This window comes from Neopsephotus bourkii, unplaced genomic scaffold (assembly GCF_033783945.1).
Source record: "Neopsephotus bourkii isolate Nb327-2 ecotype Australia unplaced genomic scaffold, CSIRO-AGI_Nbou_v1 NB_2, whole genome shotgun sequence".
Lineage (NCBI taxonomy): Eukaryota > Metazoa > Chordata > Aves > Psittaciformes > Psittacidae > Neopsephotus > Neopsephotus bourkii.
The window spans coordinates 345,042-357,990 of NW_026900519.1; the positions used below are offsets into that span (position 1 = coordinate 345,042).

Below are 12,949 nucleotides of genomic sequence, written 5' to 3' on the forward strand. Positions count from 1 at the left end.
AAACCAGCTCCCGGTGGTGGTGTCTCTGTCCCTTCTCCCTTGTCAAGAGAGTGATGGGGCTCAGTGGTGTCCTATGGGCTGTGTCACTTGGGGTGCAGAGCAGCTCGGGTTCCCCCAAACCCCAAGATTTGAGGGCTGGAAGGGCCTCAAGAGGGAGCCCAAAGCATCTTGGAAGCCGCTGACCTGGAGCTTGCAGGGAGCAGCCAGGCAGACCCAAGGGGTCTGGGCAGCCCTTGTGCCCAAAGAGGGGGGTTCACTGCCGTGGCTGGACACGGCTCTGAGCCAGGCCAAGCCCCTGGGCAGCCCGAGGAGAAGGGGGGGGACAGCGCAGGGTGGTCCCACACCCAGGCAGGTGAAGGCCACCCCGTGTGTGTCCAGCCCAGGGGCATCGGGATGCGTTGTGCCCCGTTGGACTCCGCCGATGATCTCACACTTCTGCTCTCCCTCCCTCCCACCTCCTCTTCAGGATCAATTAAGATTAGGAGCAGGGCTAATTAACAGCCTGCTAATTGCACTCTGTAAATCGTGAGCTTTAAAAGCAGCTCTGAGAAAGATGCGTCCTTCCCACCAGTGCAGCCGCCACTGAAAGACTCGTCCAGAGAGTTCCCATCCTTCCAACCCCTCTTCCCAAGCCCCAGGGGCTGGGACTGCCCCCCCCCCCCCGGTGTAACTGGGGTGGAAGGACATCTCCCTGCCATGGCACTGGTGTGGGAGCTGGTTTCCAGTTACCCCTTGGTAACCCCCTCCCCACCCGCTGCCCCGGCAGCTCCGCACACGTAATGGGAGCTTGGGAATTGCATCAGTTCCCCCATCGCTGCTGTAAACACGGGTGCTCCCGATGGGAACCCTGCACCGAGCGGCTCCTGGACAGCTCTTCACTCCCGACCATGGCCAGAGGGAGCAGGACCCCTGGCACAGCCACCCACCGAGGCACCCACACAAGGACAGGAGATGAGCAGGGGTATGAATTGGGCAGTGCCTTCTCCAGGGCGGATTTTGGGGTCAGGTTTGGGTTTGGACACAGAGCTGGGGCACATCAGCATCCCTTGAGTTCACGTTCTGCTTTCCCCAGGGAAAAACCCCGTTCCGTGGGTCTGTTGCTGTGTGACAGAGCAGCATCTGCCTCCCTTCGCTCTGCAAATCCACCTCAGGTCATACTCACAGGCTTCAAGCCACAGGATCCACTGCCACCTGCATCCTCTCGTCCCTGCTTGAGATGCTCCAGTGCAGAGCTGGTCCCCGCCGCCTTCCCCCGGGGCTGGGAATGGGGATGGTGCCAGGGAATCCCAGCGCTGGATTGTCCCAGGTGCCATCAGGGCCTGTGCCCCCTCTCTCAGTGCCAGGACTCCGCAGGGTTGGGGTTTGCTGCTGCAGGCGCTGAGCTGGGGCCGGTCCCCAGCAGCGTGAGCTCCGTGTCCCCAGCGCTCGGGTTGTGTCCCTGTGGTTCGGTGGCCCCTGCGCAGCGTCCCAGGGCCGCTCGCTGCAGGGTGGCCTCGCTGGTGGCGCGGGGACGGGCTGTGGGCAGGAGCACGGGGCAGCCCCCCCGGGCAGGTCACTGCTTTTAGAGCAGGGAGGTATAAACCCGAGGGGGAGGGAGCTGTGAGGCTGGAGGTGGTGGTGGGGGGGGGGGTGTTCGAGCTGATGAGGTTTCTTTGGCTGTGGTTTTACTGAGCCCTGGGGGGCGCTGGGGACCGGGACCCCCAACCCTGTTACCAAAGGGGTGAGGGGGTCACCCGAAACCAAGGTAGGGGGAGCTGGCATGGGACAAACCCAGAGCCTGGCTCTGAACCTCCGCCCAGGAGCCCCCACTTCAGCCTGAGTCTGAACCCCCCCGCGAGGGCACAGCACCCCCAGGACCTCCCAAACTTCACCCTCATCCCAGGCCCCAGATTCCCACAGATTCATCCAATCCTCCCCCTGCCAAATCCCCATCCCAGTACCCGGTTCCCACCACCTCACCCCATTCCAGCCCCTCAAAGACCCCTTAATCCCCCAGCTTCTCCCCAGCCTTCCCCTCCGCCCCGATTCCCGGCAGAGGCGGTGTTATGCAAATCACTCCTGCGGCGGCCGCCAATGGGGAGTGAGCCCGGCTGCGGTATGCAAATCTTTCGGCGGGACGGGCGGGGATATGCAAATGTGTCCGGCGCGGCTCGGGCGGGCAGCGCGCGGCTCCGGGGACACGCTCAGGCATCGGACCGGGACCGGCACCGGGACCGGGACCCGACGGCTCTGGGGCCGCACCGGGGCCGGGCCGGCTCCGCGGCAGCGCCGGCGGGGAGTTCCCGAGGAGGAAGAGCCGGGGTCCAGGTGCGTGTCCCGGGGTGGGGAGCGGGGAGCGCTACTGTACGGGGGTGCTACCGGTACCGGGGAGAGGGGAGGGGGCAGCAGCCACCGACTTCCCCCAGCAGCGTCCTTCTGCCCTGACCAGGCTCCCCTCCGCTGCAGGCGGCCGCACGCATCCCGCCGGCAGCCCCGTCGGGGCGCAGGGGCAGGGGGAGCGGTGCCGGCCCGAGGAGGTGCCGGTGCGGCCGGGCCGGCGCCCCGCGGGCTGGTCTGAGCACGGCGGAGCCCCGTCCCCCGCCCCGCCGTCTAGGGATGGAGGGCTATAAAAAGCTGTGGTTTGCGCCGCGCTCGGGGTTATTTTTACTCGTGTCTGTGCAGGGAGGAACGCCCGGGTTTAACCCAAAAGTGCAGCCTGGACGGCAGCCGCCAGGCCCCAGCCCCGCAGCCGCCTCCCTGCCACCCCCGGGCCCGTCGAGGCTTTGGGGCGCTGGGGCTGAGCCCACTGCGTGAGGGGGAACTGAGGCACGGCACTGCAGGCTGGTGGCTCGACGTGGAGGAAGTTGTAACGCTGCAGGGCCAGGGCCTGGTGCCACCGTGGCTTCGCTGGGGTGTCACACTGGTCCGGCACATGTTGAGCTGCATCCCGGCTCCTTCCTGCTCCCAGTGGGAATGTGACCTGTCCACGGCTCTCGCCAACACGTGGCACATCCATCATGTCCCAGCTCAGCCATCCCCATGGGGAGAGCAACGTGGATGCTCTGCCAGATCCTCCTGTGTGCTGCAGCCAAGTCCCCATCCCTAGGGATTTACTCTCCTAATGAGAGAAAGTTTCCAAGAGCTGCTGGCTCTGGAGGTGGGTTCACAGGTAATGAATTACCTGGTGGATGAGTGGGAAGGCAGGGACCTATTCCAGATGCTTGCTCCCTCCGTCCACACACATCCCTTCGGACAATGGGCACCAGTTGGGAAGGGAGTGTCAGTGACTCAATCAGGGAGTGGGATCCTGGCCCTTTTCCATGCCTGGCTGCCAGCTGAGCACATCACACATAGGTGATGTGTTGGGGAGCAGGATCTGGGATGCAGATGCAGGCCTCAGGTTTGGCTTAGGATGTCAAACACCTGAGCACGGGTCACTGATATCTGGGTTCTGACACAAGGGAGGAGCATCCTAGCAGCGAGGAGGCCAGAGTCTGCTGTGCCATGCTGCCATGGGGATGCCCAGAAGGATAGAGGGGGGAATTACTATATTTAAGGTCCTTGGATTTCCCTTCTCTTTACAAGAACCACAGCAGGATTGCAAGGACCAAACCAGGCCTTTAAACCACACAGCCCTAACACCAGCCATGAGCAACCTCTGGCTGCCCCCATCAAACCCTCCAGCAGCAAACAGGCATCATTTCCCATATCACTGCCCAGCTGCAGCATGGGGCAGCCCAGCCCTGTGGGAACAGTGAGTTCCTTCCCTTGGCTGCTGCGAGCAGCATTCCCAGCACTGGGCACAAAGGTGGTCTGAGCCTCGGACAGGGACTGTGTGTCCATCCCTCTTCCCAAGGGCAAGAGCTGCCTTGGGTTTCGGGGTCATTTCTCTCCTCCCTCCTTCCACACAGTCATTTTGGAACCGAAAAGCTTCCGCCCATCACCGTGCTTCACCCAAAGGCAGTGGCCTATGGCTGCGCCGGGCGCTGGGGGCACTTTCGCTCTGTGTCACCCTGAGTGGGATGGACCCAGGGCTGGAGGGGGCCAGGTCCCTGCAAACCCAACTGAAGCCTGGATTTGGCTCTGGAAGAGCTCAGGGCACTTCCATGGCCAGGCCATGTGCTGCGATGGGGGGAGATGAGTGAGTTATAGCGGGGGGTGATGCTTGTGAGATGGGGGAAGGTGGTTACCCTTGTCCTCAGCACCCTGCGGTGCCCTTGTCCCCACCCCTGCAGCACCCCATCCCCACGGAGCTCTCCTTTCCCCTGCTTCCCAGCAGGCTCCTCCCGCCTCGCCCGCTCCCGGCTCTGGTTTGTACTGGTTTGCTGTTTAAACAGCCTATAAAAAGCAGGAGGGCCTGTCTGCCCCGGCAGAAACCCTGCTCAACTTTGACTTTTCCCTGCGCCGGGCTCGGGATGCTGCTCGCACCACGAGGCCCCAGCTCTGCCGGTCCCTGGGGACCGGTGGGAGCCGGAGCCATGTCCACAGTGACAGCACCAGGCAGGATGGATGCGGCTCACGGTGGAGCCAGCACCATGTGTCCATCCACAACGGATGGTCCTTAAAGCCCTGTTTCAAGCCTGTTGTCCTCCTGGTCCCAGCGATGCAGCATCTGGGCTGTCCTCCCCTGGGATTTCACTGCTCCTGGCTCAGATTTTCCCCTCCCAGCCAAGCTCACTCCTTCTCCCTGTAAAAGATGGGATGGAAACTCTTTCTCCCACTTTAATCATTGCTTTTCTCCAAAAGAACACTTTATGGAAGCTGCCAAATGCCAACAGCAAGTACTTGCTGGCCGCTCTTTCCCATCCCCTCCACCAGCCACTTCCAGCTTTCAGGTTTGCAACAAAAATCCCCTTAATTTGGTGAAAACGGCCCCTTTTTTCCCCAGTTTGGGCACTTTGTCCCATGGAGATGGGAGAGATGGGACTATGAAACTCTGGGAAGCCCAGAGCCCCTGGCCTGATGGTTATTAGGGGAGCACTCGGACCGTGGAGCAGCAGAAACAGTCCACTAATAACCCACCCACTTTGACTTCAGGATAGACCTGGTGAAATTAACACTCCTGGGATCATGCAGGGGATGGAAAGGGATGGAAAGGTGTTAGAGGCAGCACCAGGACCCCCCAGTACCGCTCTGAGCATCCTGCACCGTGCTGGAGCTGCAGCATACGGAAAAACACATCGCTCTCAAGGGGTTCGCTTCGTCTCAGCTCATTAATGAGGAGCTGGGATTGGGGGTTCCCCCACTCCAGCGGGATGCAAATGACCCCTAAAGAGGTGCAGCATCCGGGGGGGTTCATTATAAACGGGGGGCACCGCGCTGTGGGTGCTGGCAAAGGGACGGTGGGGACGAGGGGCAGTGCTGGGTGTGGAAGTGAGCCCGGTGCGTGCGAGCGAGCAGGGCCCAGGCTAAAGATAAGCACACGTGGGAGGAAGAGGAGGCCAGCGGGAAGCCAGGCAGCACCGGAGCCTCTGCCCAGGCAAGGGAACGCGGCTCCTCTCTGAAAGGCTTTGAGGGCTCGGGAGCTTTGCTGGTGCTGGGGTTTGGTTGCATCGCTTGGAATGGTGATGCTGAAGGCTCCTTCATCCCTGCAGCCAGGCCACGCTGTGGGTCCCCATCACTGCAAGGAGCTGCTTGTGTGAGGTGGGACCTACTGGAGAGGGATGCAATGAGAGGCTGGGGGGTTTCTCCAGTGAGAGCACCCCAACCCTGCTCCCTCCCACTCAGGGGGACAGCCATGAGCCCTCCCTGGATGCCAGCTCCTTATGGGAGCCAGGCTGCTCCACGAGGACAACAAGGCTGAAGGATGCCACTGTGCTGGACCACAGGATAGAGGTTGCATGTGTGATAATCGCCTGCAGCCGTAACGCTGCCGATGGCCTTATCTCCTGGCACAGCAATTAAAATCCAGAGTGAAATTCCCCCCTCCCCTCCCAGCCCTTAATACCCATCCATGGGGAGCCGAGCGCTGGTGCCCTGCCCCACTGCAGTGGCCAAAGCACCACAACCGACAGGACCGTAGTAACCCTTAGAGCATCCCAACCCTGCCTGCATCCACTCCTGCCTGGCAGGACCCCGGCACATGGCACCGGTGGCCGTGGCAACAGTGGCCTGGCCACGCGTGTCCCCATGGGTCCCAGCAGCAGCAGTGCCCTAAGGAGCTGTGCGGGAAGCGGCTGATGAAACCACCCCACGTGTTGCACGGGCCTCAGACCATTTCCCTGCTGTGAACGTGCTGCTGCTTCCTCCTGCCTCGAACCCCTGCTGGCTGCTCTGGGCTGGGGCACCTGCAGCATCGCCCCGTGGGTGCTGGTACCCACCCAGAACCCTCACAGTGTCACCCCAACGGTCCCTGCCCCAAAAACCCTGCCTGGGCAGATGTGGCATCTCCAGGGCTCTGAGCCATGCTGGTACCGGGGGTGGCTGCTGTCCACTGTCCCCTGCTCTGAAGCAGCTCAGATGGGTGGGCATGGCCAGGCTGGGGCCATGGAGGGACCTGCAAGATCTGCCCCGCTGCAGGGACCATCGACCTCTGCACTCCACATACAGCGAGAAACCAGGATTCTGGAGCAGGGCATTGGGGTGCTACAGCATCCAAAGAGCTGGGGGTGCTGGGTCTGTCCAAAGAGGGGGTGTTTCATGGCTCCACTGCAGCTGGAGGACTCATCCTTCTTTCTAATGGAGACTTTAAAGATGTTCCCTGTGTGAGGCTGTGCGGGGATGGAGGCGAGCATCCCCTGACCTGTCACAGGCCAAACTCAGCTGCAAGAGCCTGTGCAGGGATGGAGGCGAGCATCCCCTGACCTGTCACAGGCCAAACTCAGCTGCAAGAGGCTGTGCAGGGATGGAGGCGAGCATCCCCTGACCTGTCACAGGCCAAACTCAGCTGCAAGAGGCTGTGCAGGGATAGAGGTGAGCATCCCCTGACCTGTCACAGGCCAAACTCAGCTGCAAGAGGCTGTGCAGGGATGCAGGCGAGCATCCCCTAACCCGTCACAGGCCAAGCTCAGCTGCAAGCTGGTGCCCCCCAGGGAACAGCTCCTCTCCCTGCACCCCATATTCCAGATCATGCCATGGGGGTTGGCAGACGAGAGCTGACCCCTTAGGGCCTCCCCAGCCATATACCTGCTGCAGGTGCCGGTCCTGGGATGCTGGGAGCAGCCCTGGCCCTGTCCCAGCAGCAATCGTTGGGAAAACCTCTGCCTTTCCACTAGGGAATCGTTGGCTCTTTCCGGCGGGAGCGGGGTGCTCCCGGCACCCCCTGTACCTTGGTGCCGTGCGTGGGCCCCGGGACACAGGGTGGCAGCGGGGCCGTGGGAACGGCAGCACAATTTCCTTCCATAAATTAAAATTAGTTGTGATCAGCTAAATATAGAGGCTGAGCGAGATGGTAAATGGCAGCGAGGGGAAGCGGGACAAAAGGGCTGGCTGGTCCCCAACCTGCATCCCCCGGGTGCATCCCGCTGATGGGGGAGCTGCTGGACAAGCCTGGGGGGCTCTAGAGGTGCCTGAGGTCCCCAGGGAGCCACAGCACAGAGCTCCCAGCCCCACCGGCTTCCAGCTTGACTCTTGCTCCATGGGCATGGCTTGGGGATGGTGGGGACCAAGCTGGGCCAGGTCTGCACCCTAATTGGGTGGGTCCCATTGGGAGCATCTTGGTACCACCCATAGCTCTGTACCGGAGGCTGCGGTGGCACCAGGGCATCCCTGAGGGGGTTTGGGGTGAGTGATGCTGGGGGACAGCAAAAGGAGCAAGAATTGGGGCGCTGCAGCAGCAAGGGAGATATCGGGGTGTGGGGGTCCCAGCACAGTGCTGGGCTGCAATAGGTGCTGGCACCCTGCATCCAGAGTGGGATGCACGGTCCCCCAACCCCTCATCCTTCCCACTGCTGGCTCACGTGGCCTGCAGAGGTGGGTGGTTTCGCTTTGCTGTCTCCTCATACAGCCACTTCCTGACCTGCGAATGGCGGAGGTCAAATTTAGTCTGAAAACCCCAAATTTGAGCCTAAAAACAGCCCCTTTGTGTTATAGACCCTCCCCACAGCCAGCCCGGCCTCCCTTATAACCGCCCTCCCCATCCCACGGCCCCGCTGTGAGCAGCACCAGTGCATGGGGTGAGCGCAGAGCAGCCCCCACGGCTTCAGATGGGGTACTGGGGATGCAAAGGCTGATCCCATGCTCCCAGCAAGGGACTTGGCATCGCAGCACCGCAGCATTCCGGCTGGCACGGGCAGGTCCCTGGGGCTGGTGTGTGGGGAGATGGGGCAGGGGCAGAGCCATGGGGCTTTTCTTCCTTTTTCCTCGCTGAATTTCCCAGTTTTTTTCCTATTTTTTTAACATTTTCAGTTGTTGCTGGACAAGAAAAAAGCCAAAATTTCCTCTGAAAATGCCTCTTTTTTCCAACCAAACTCGCTTTCGGTGGCTGGAGGGGTGAGGACACAGGAGCGGCTGCCCCCGGCTGCTCAGGCTCAAGGGGCTTCTTGCTCTTTTCCAGCCCTCCCTGGCGGGTAGGAGGTGAAAATGGGCCGGAAAAAGATCCAGATCAGTCGGATACTGGATCAGCGGAACCGGCAGGTAGGAGCTGCATGGGGACGAGTGGGGATGAGGGGGACAGGGAGCCACGAGGCCATGGAAGGGGGCAACGCCGCTCTGCTCCCATCAGTGATGGGTCCTGCAGAGGTGGGATTTGAGGAGCCAAGGGGAGGGTTTGGGGCTGCATCCAGCGGTGCTGAGGGCAGCATCCCATCCCCTTCCCTGCTCCGCAGGTGACCTTCACCAAGCGGAAGTTTGGGCTGATGAAGAAGGCGTACGAGCTGAGCGTCCTGTGCGACTGCGAGATCGCCCTCATCATCTTCAACAGCACCAACCGCCTCTTCCAGTACGCCAGCACCGACATGGACAAGGTGCTGCTCAAGTACACGGAGTACAGCGAGCCCCATGAGAGCCGCACCAACAGCGACATCCTCGAGGTAGCAGCAGGGGGCAGCCGGGAGGGCCGGAGGGGTTGGGGGGGGGCACAGGGCCCTGCTCAAAGCCCCGCTCCCCGCAGACCCTGAAGCGCAAAGGGCTGGGGCTGGAGAGCCACGAGCTGGAGGTGGACGAGGGGCCGGACCCCGAGGAGAAGGCGCGAAGGCTGAGCGAGGGCATGGACCTGTCGGTGCCACGGGCCAGGTTTTATGTGAGTCGCTGCTGTCCCCAGGGTCCCCGAGGTCCCGGTCCCCTCCCTGCCCCTGAGCTCTGCTTCGCCCTGCAGAGCCCAGCACCGCTGCCTGAGGCAGCCTATGGCAGCTCCCCACCGGCCACCAGCACGGCCCTGAGCAGCACCAGCGCGTCCCCGCAGGGCCAGGGCCGCCCGCCCGCCTTCAAACCAGCACCGCCGAAGCCACCAGGGCGCTCCCCAGGGCCGTTGGCCCCAGGTAGGCTCAGATCCATCACCAGGGATGCTGCAGGGAGAAAGACGTTACCATGGGCACCACACCCCCACCATGAGCACCCTGTCCCCACCATGGGCACCACATCCCCACCATGGGCACCACATCCCCAGCATGGGCACCCTGTCCCCACCATGGGCACCACATCCCCACCATGGACACCACATCCCCACCATGGGCACCACATCCCCACCATGGGCATCACATCCCCACCATGGGCACCCTGTCCCCACCATGGGCACCACATCCCCACCATGGGCACCACATCCCCAGCATGGGCACCCTGTCCCCACCATGGGCACCACATCCCCACCATGGGCACCACATCCCCACCATGGGCACCACATCCCCACCATGGGCACCACATCCCCACCATGGGCACCCTGTCCCCACCATGGGCACCACATCCCCACCATGGGCACCACATCCCCAGCATGGGCACCCTGTCCCCACCATGGGCACCACATCCCCAGCATGGGCACCCTGTCCCCACCATGGTCACCACATCCCCACCATGAGCACCACATCCCCACCATGGGCACCACATCCCCACCATGGTCACCACATCCCCACCATGGGCACCACATCCCCAGCATGGGCACCCTGTCCCCACCATGGTCACCACATCCCCACCATGGGCACCACATCCCCACCATGGGCACCACATCCCCACCATGGGCACTCTGTCATTGCCAGCCCCACAGGGATTTTCCCATCCAGGCACCGCATGCAAAGCTCCTCTTACAGCATCTCCCGGGGACTTACCAGGAGCGGGGCTGCGGTGGGTGTGTGGGCAGGGAGCTGTGGAAACACCAGCCCCTGCCTCCCTCCAGATGCTTCCTGTGCCCTGCTGGCACCCAGCACCCTCCCATGTGGTAGAGCTCAGATTCAGCACGAGGGGCTCATCCTGCCCAGGGGATAGCAGTGGACCAGGTGGTGACAGGGACATGGGTGTCTCCAGGGCCATGCAGCAGAAAAGCAGCCAGAAAAAGATGCTGGAGCTTGACCAGCAGAACCCCTGGGGGATGGAGGTGGTGGGAGGGCATCTGGGTGATATTCTCATCATGAAGCATCCCCATCTCCATGGGGGCAGTGTGGTGGCCCTATGCCATCCCCATGCTGGAGGTACCCATTGTGGAGGCTGCTCGGTGGGGAGCTGGGTGCTCCCTGCAGCAGGGTCCAGTGGGGGATGTCTGGACCCAGCCATCACTTTCACTCCCTGTGTGTGGCCCCTGTGGTGCTGCTGCTCAGGAAGTGGATTTACTGGAGCGCAGCACCGAGCAGGCACCCAAGGCACTGAGGGCACCAGGGCCAAAGCCATGGGTTATCCCCCTGGCACCCCTCATCCCTCAGGGTCACCCCCTGCATCCTCCTGTCCCTCTCTCCATCCAGGTATCGGCTACCCCCTCTTCCCTGCTGGCAGCCTGAACCGGGCCCTGGCCACCAGGACGCCCCCCCCGCTGTACCTGGGGGCCGAGGGCCGGTGTGGGGAAGCCCACGGGAGCTTGGTGAGCAGCCGGAGCGGTGGCACCACCACAGTGAGTGCTGGGGGGGACATCAGCACTGTGGTACCTGCTGCTGCATGGGCGCAGCGTGGCCCCATCACTAGGAAGGAGGTTGGGGGGGGGGGATGCTGCATTATAGGTTCCCCAAGGGGTTGGCAGCACGAAGCCTGATGGCAGGCACCCGCTTTCCCACAGCGACCATTGTACCCTGCTCTGCAGACCCTGAGCCCTGTGCTCACCCCGGGCAGCTCCAGCATCCCAAGCCACGGCCTCACCAGTTTCCCCTTCCTCACCCCAGCCCAAGCAGGTAAGTCCTGGCCCCTCAGCCCCAGGCCAGCGCGGGGCCCCCCAGTAGAACCCCCCCCTGCTCATTCTTGGCCTCCTGCTCAGCAGAGTTTGGGGCTGGTGAGGCCCCACCACCCCCCGGCTTCCTGCAGCCCGGCCCCACAGCATGGCAGCAGCCACGGGACATGACAGCACTGGGGTAAGGATGGGGACAGCCACAGGGTGGGAGACACGGGCTGGGGATGAATGTGGTCATGGGGAGCTGCTGCACCCATGGGTGCTACCTCCCAGCCATGGGTGATGCCAGCACCCAAGGCACAGCCCCTTCTCCCACCATGCTGGGGTCTGTTCGGCTTCACCTCCAAACTGGGGCAAACGGGGTCACCCCCGGAACCCCCCCACCCGCCGCTGCCGGCAGAGCCTATTTCCAAGTGGATTTTCCCAGGGGGTGGGGTTCCCATGTCCCTCCCAGTCACACACTGGGCTCCCAGCAGCGCCTGGCTGGGCAGAGCCAGGTGAGGTGACTTTAGGGGTGCTCAGCCCCTCAAGGGATAACAGGGGGGGGCAGCTCGGCCTCTCCCCACCCCGCACACCTCGGCAGGGGCTGCAGGGGGGCCCGGCCTCACTCCTGCTCCCCTTCCCCAGGGTCAGCAGCCGGATTGCCCCTGCTGAAGAGCCGCCCCCCGGCGCCTCCCCGCAGCACCAAGCCATCAGCATCAAGTCGGAGCGGGTCTCCCCGGGGCTGGGCTGCCCCTCGGGCACCACGCAGCCGCCCGCCGCCAGCCTGGCCTCCCTGAGCGAAGCCTCCCGAGGCCCCGGAGACCACCAGCCACGGGACGACTACGCCAAGGGGTACCCGTACCCCCTGGCCCCGCCGCGGCCGCTGCCCGAGGAGCAGAGGGTCCCCGTCCCCATGCGACGAGCGCAGGCCATGGACACTTGGCAGAGATAGCGAGGCCGACGGGGTGCAGGGGGGTGGGCTGAGCCTGGGGGGGGGAGCCCCGCACTTCATCCCCATCCTCAGACCCCCAGGAAGCCCTTTGCAGCGCTGCCGGGGGGTCACCGGTGCCCCAGGGCTTCCCTTGGGGTTTCATCTATCTCCTTGGGGCTGCAGCTCCCAGCAAATCCCTTCCCCACCCCGCTGCCCCCCACATGCCGCTGAGCCCCCCCTTCCTGCAGCTCTGACCCCCCGCAGCCCCCTGAGAGGCCGGGACTCCAGGGGTGAGGAGCGCTGCCCCCATCCCCTGTCCGGTGCTGGCCGCGGTGCATCCCTGTCTGTCCGCCTGTGCCTGCGCCAGCGGGTGGGAATGGCGGAGAAGTGCCACGGGGTGGCAGCAGGACTGAGAGCACCGGCAGCGGGTCCAGCCCTGCACCCGCCAGGCCCAGTCCTGCACCGGCTGATGGGGGCTGCGGGGTCCCGCAGTGAGGCGGGATGGAGGGATGGAGGGATGGAGGGATGGAGGGATGGAGGGATGGAGGCAGCCGGGATGGAGGGATGGAGGGATGAAGGATGGAGGGATGGAGGGATGGAGGCAGCAGGGGTGGTGGTCGCCGAACCCCAGCCCAGGGGCTCTTTTCTATTTATTATCTTCTCACCAATAAAGAACTGGGGGTGTCGGGGTGTCCGGTGTGAGCTCCTTGGGGCCAGGCAGCAGGCTAATGAGGCGTCAGGTCACTAACGTCCCCAGGGCAAGAAGTGCCCCATGCTCTGACCCACTTCAGCCGAGCAGCGCTGTCTCCTGTGTCCCA

At 63.3% G+C, this 12,949-nt stretch overlaps 1 protein-coding gene across 3 annotated transcripts; it reads left to right on the forward strand.

Moving 5' to 3' along the window:
* Positions 1-2,137: 2,137 nt before the first annotated feature.
* Positions 2,138-12,622, forward strand: MEF2B (myocyte enhancer factor 2B). Of its 3 annotated transcripts, none has more exons than XM_061354959.1 (9): positions 2,138-2,307; positions 8,474-8,553; positions 8,745-8,948; positions 9,029-9,157; positions 9,233-9,395; positions 10,803-10,918; positions 11,111-11,222; positions 11,306-11,399; positions 11,846-12,622. In XM_061354959.1, exons 2-9 carry the CDS (start codon positions 8,500-8,502, stop codon positions 12,150-12,152), a joined length of 1,179 nt encoding a protein of 392 aa, XP_061210943.1. In that variant the 5' UTR covers positions 2,138-2,307; positions 8,474-8,499; the 3' UTR covers positions 12,153-12,622. The 3 variants fall into 3 exon arrangements, with proteins under 3 accessions (XP_061210943.1, XP_061209333.1, XP_061210162.1); XM_061353349.1 differs by having other exon boundaries at positions 10,803-10,948; positions 11,846-12,620; XM_061354178.1 differs by having other exon boundaries at positions 10,803-10,948; positions 11,309-11,399; positions 11,846-12,619.
* The last annotated feature ends 327 nt before the right edge of the window (positions 12,623-12,949 follow it).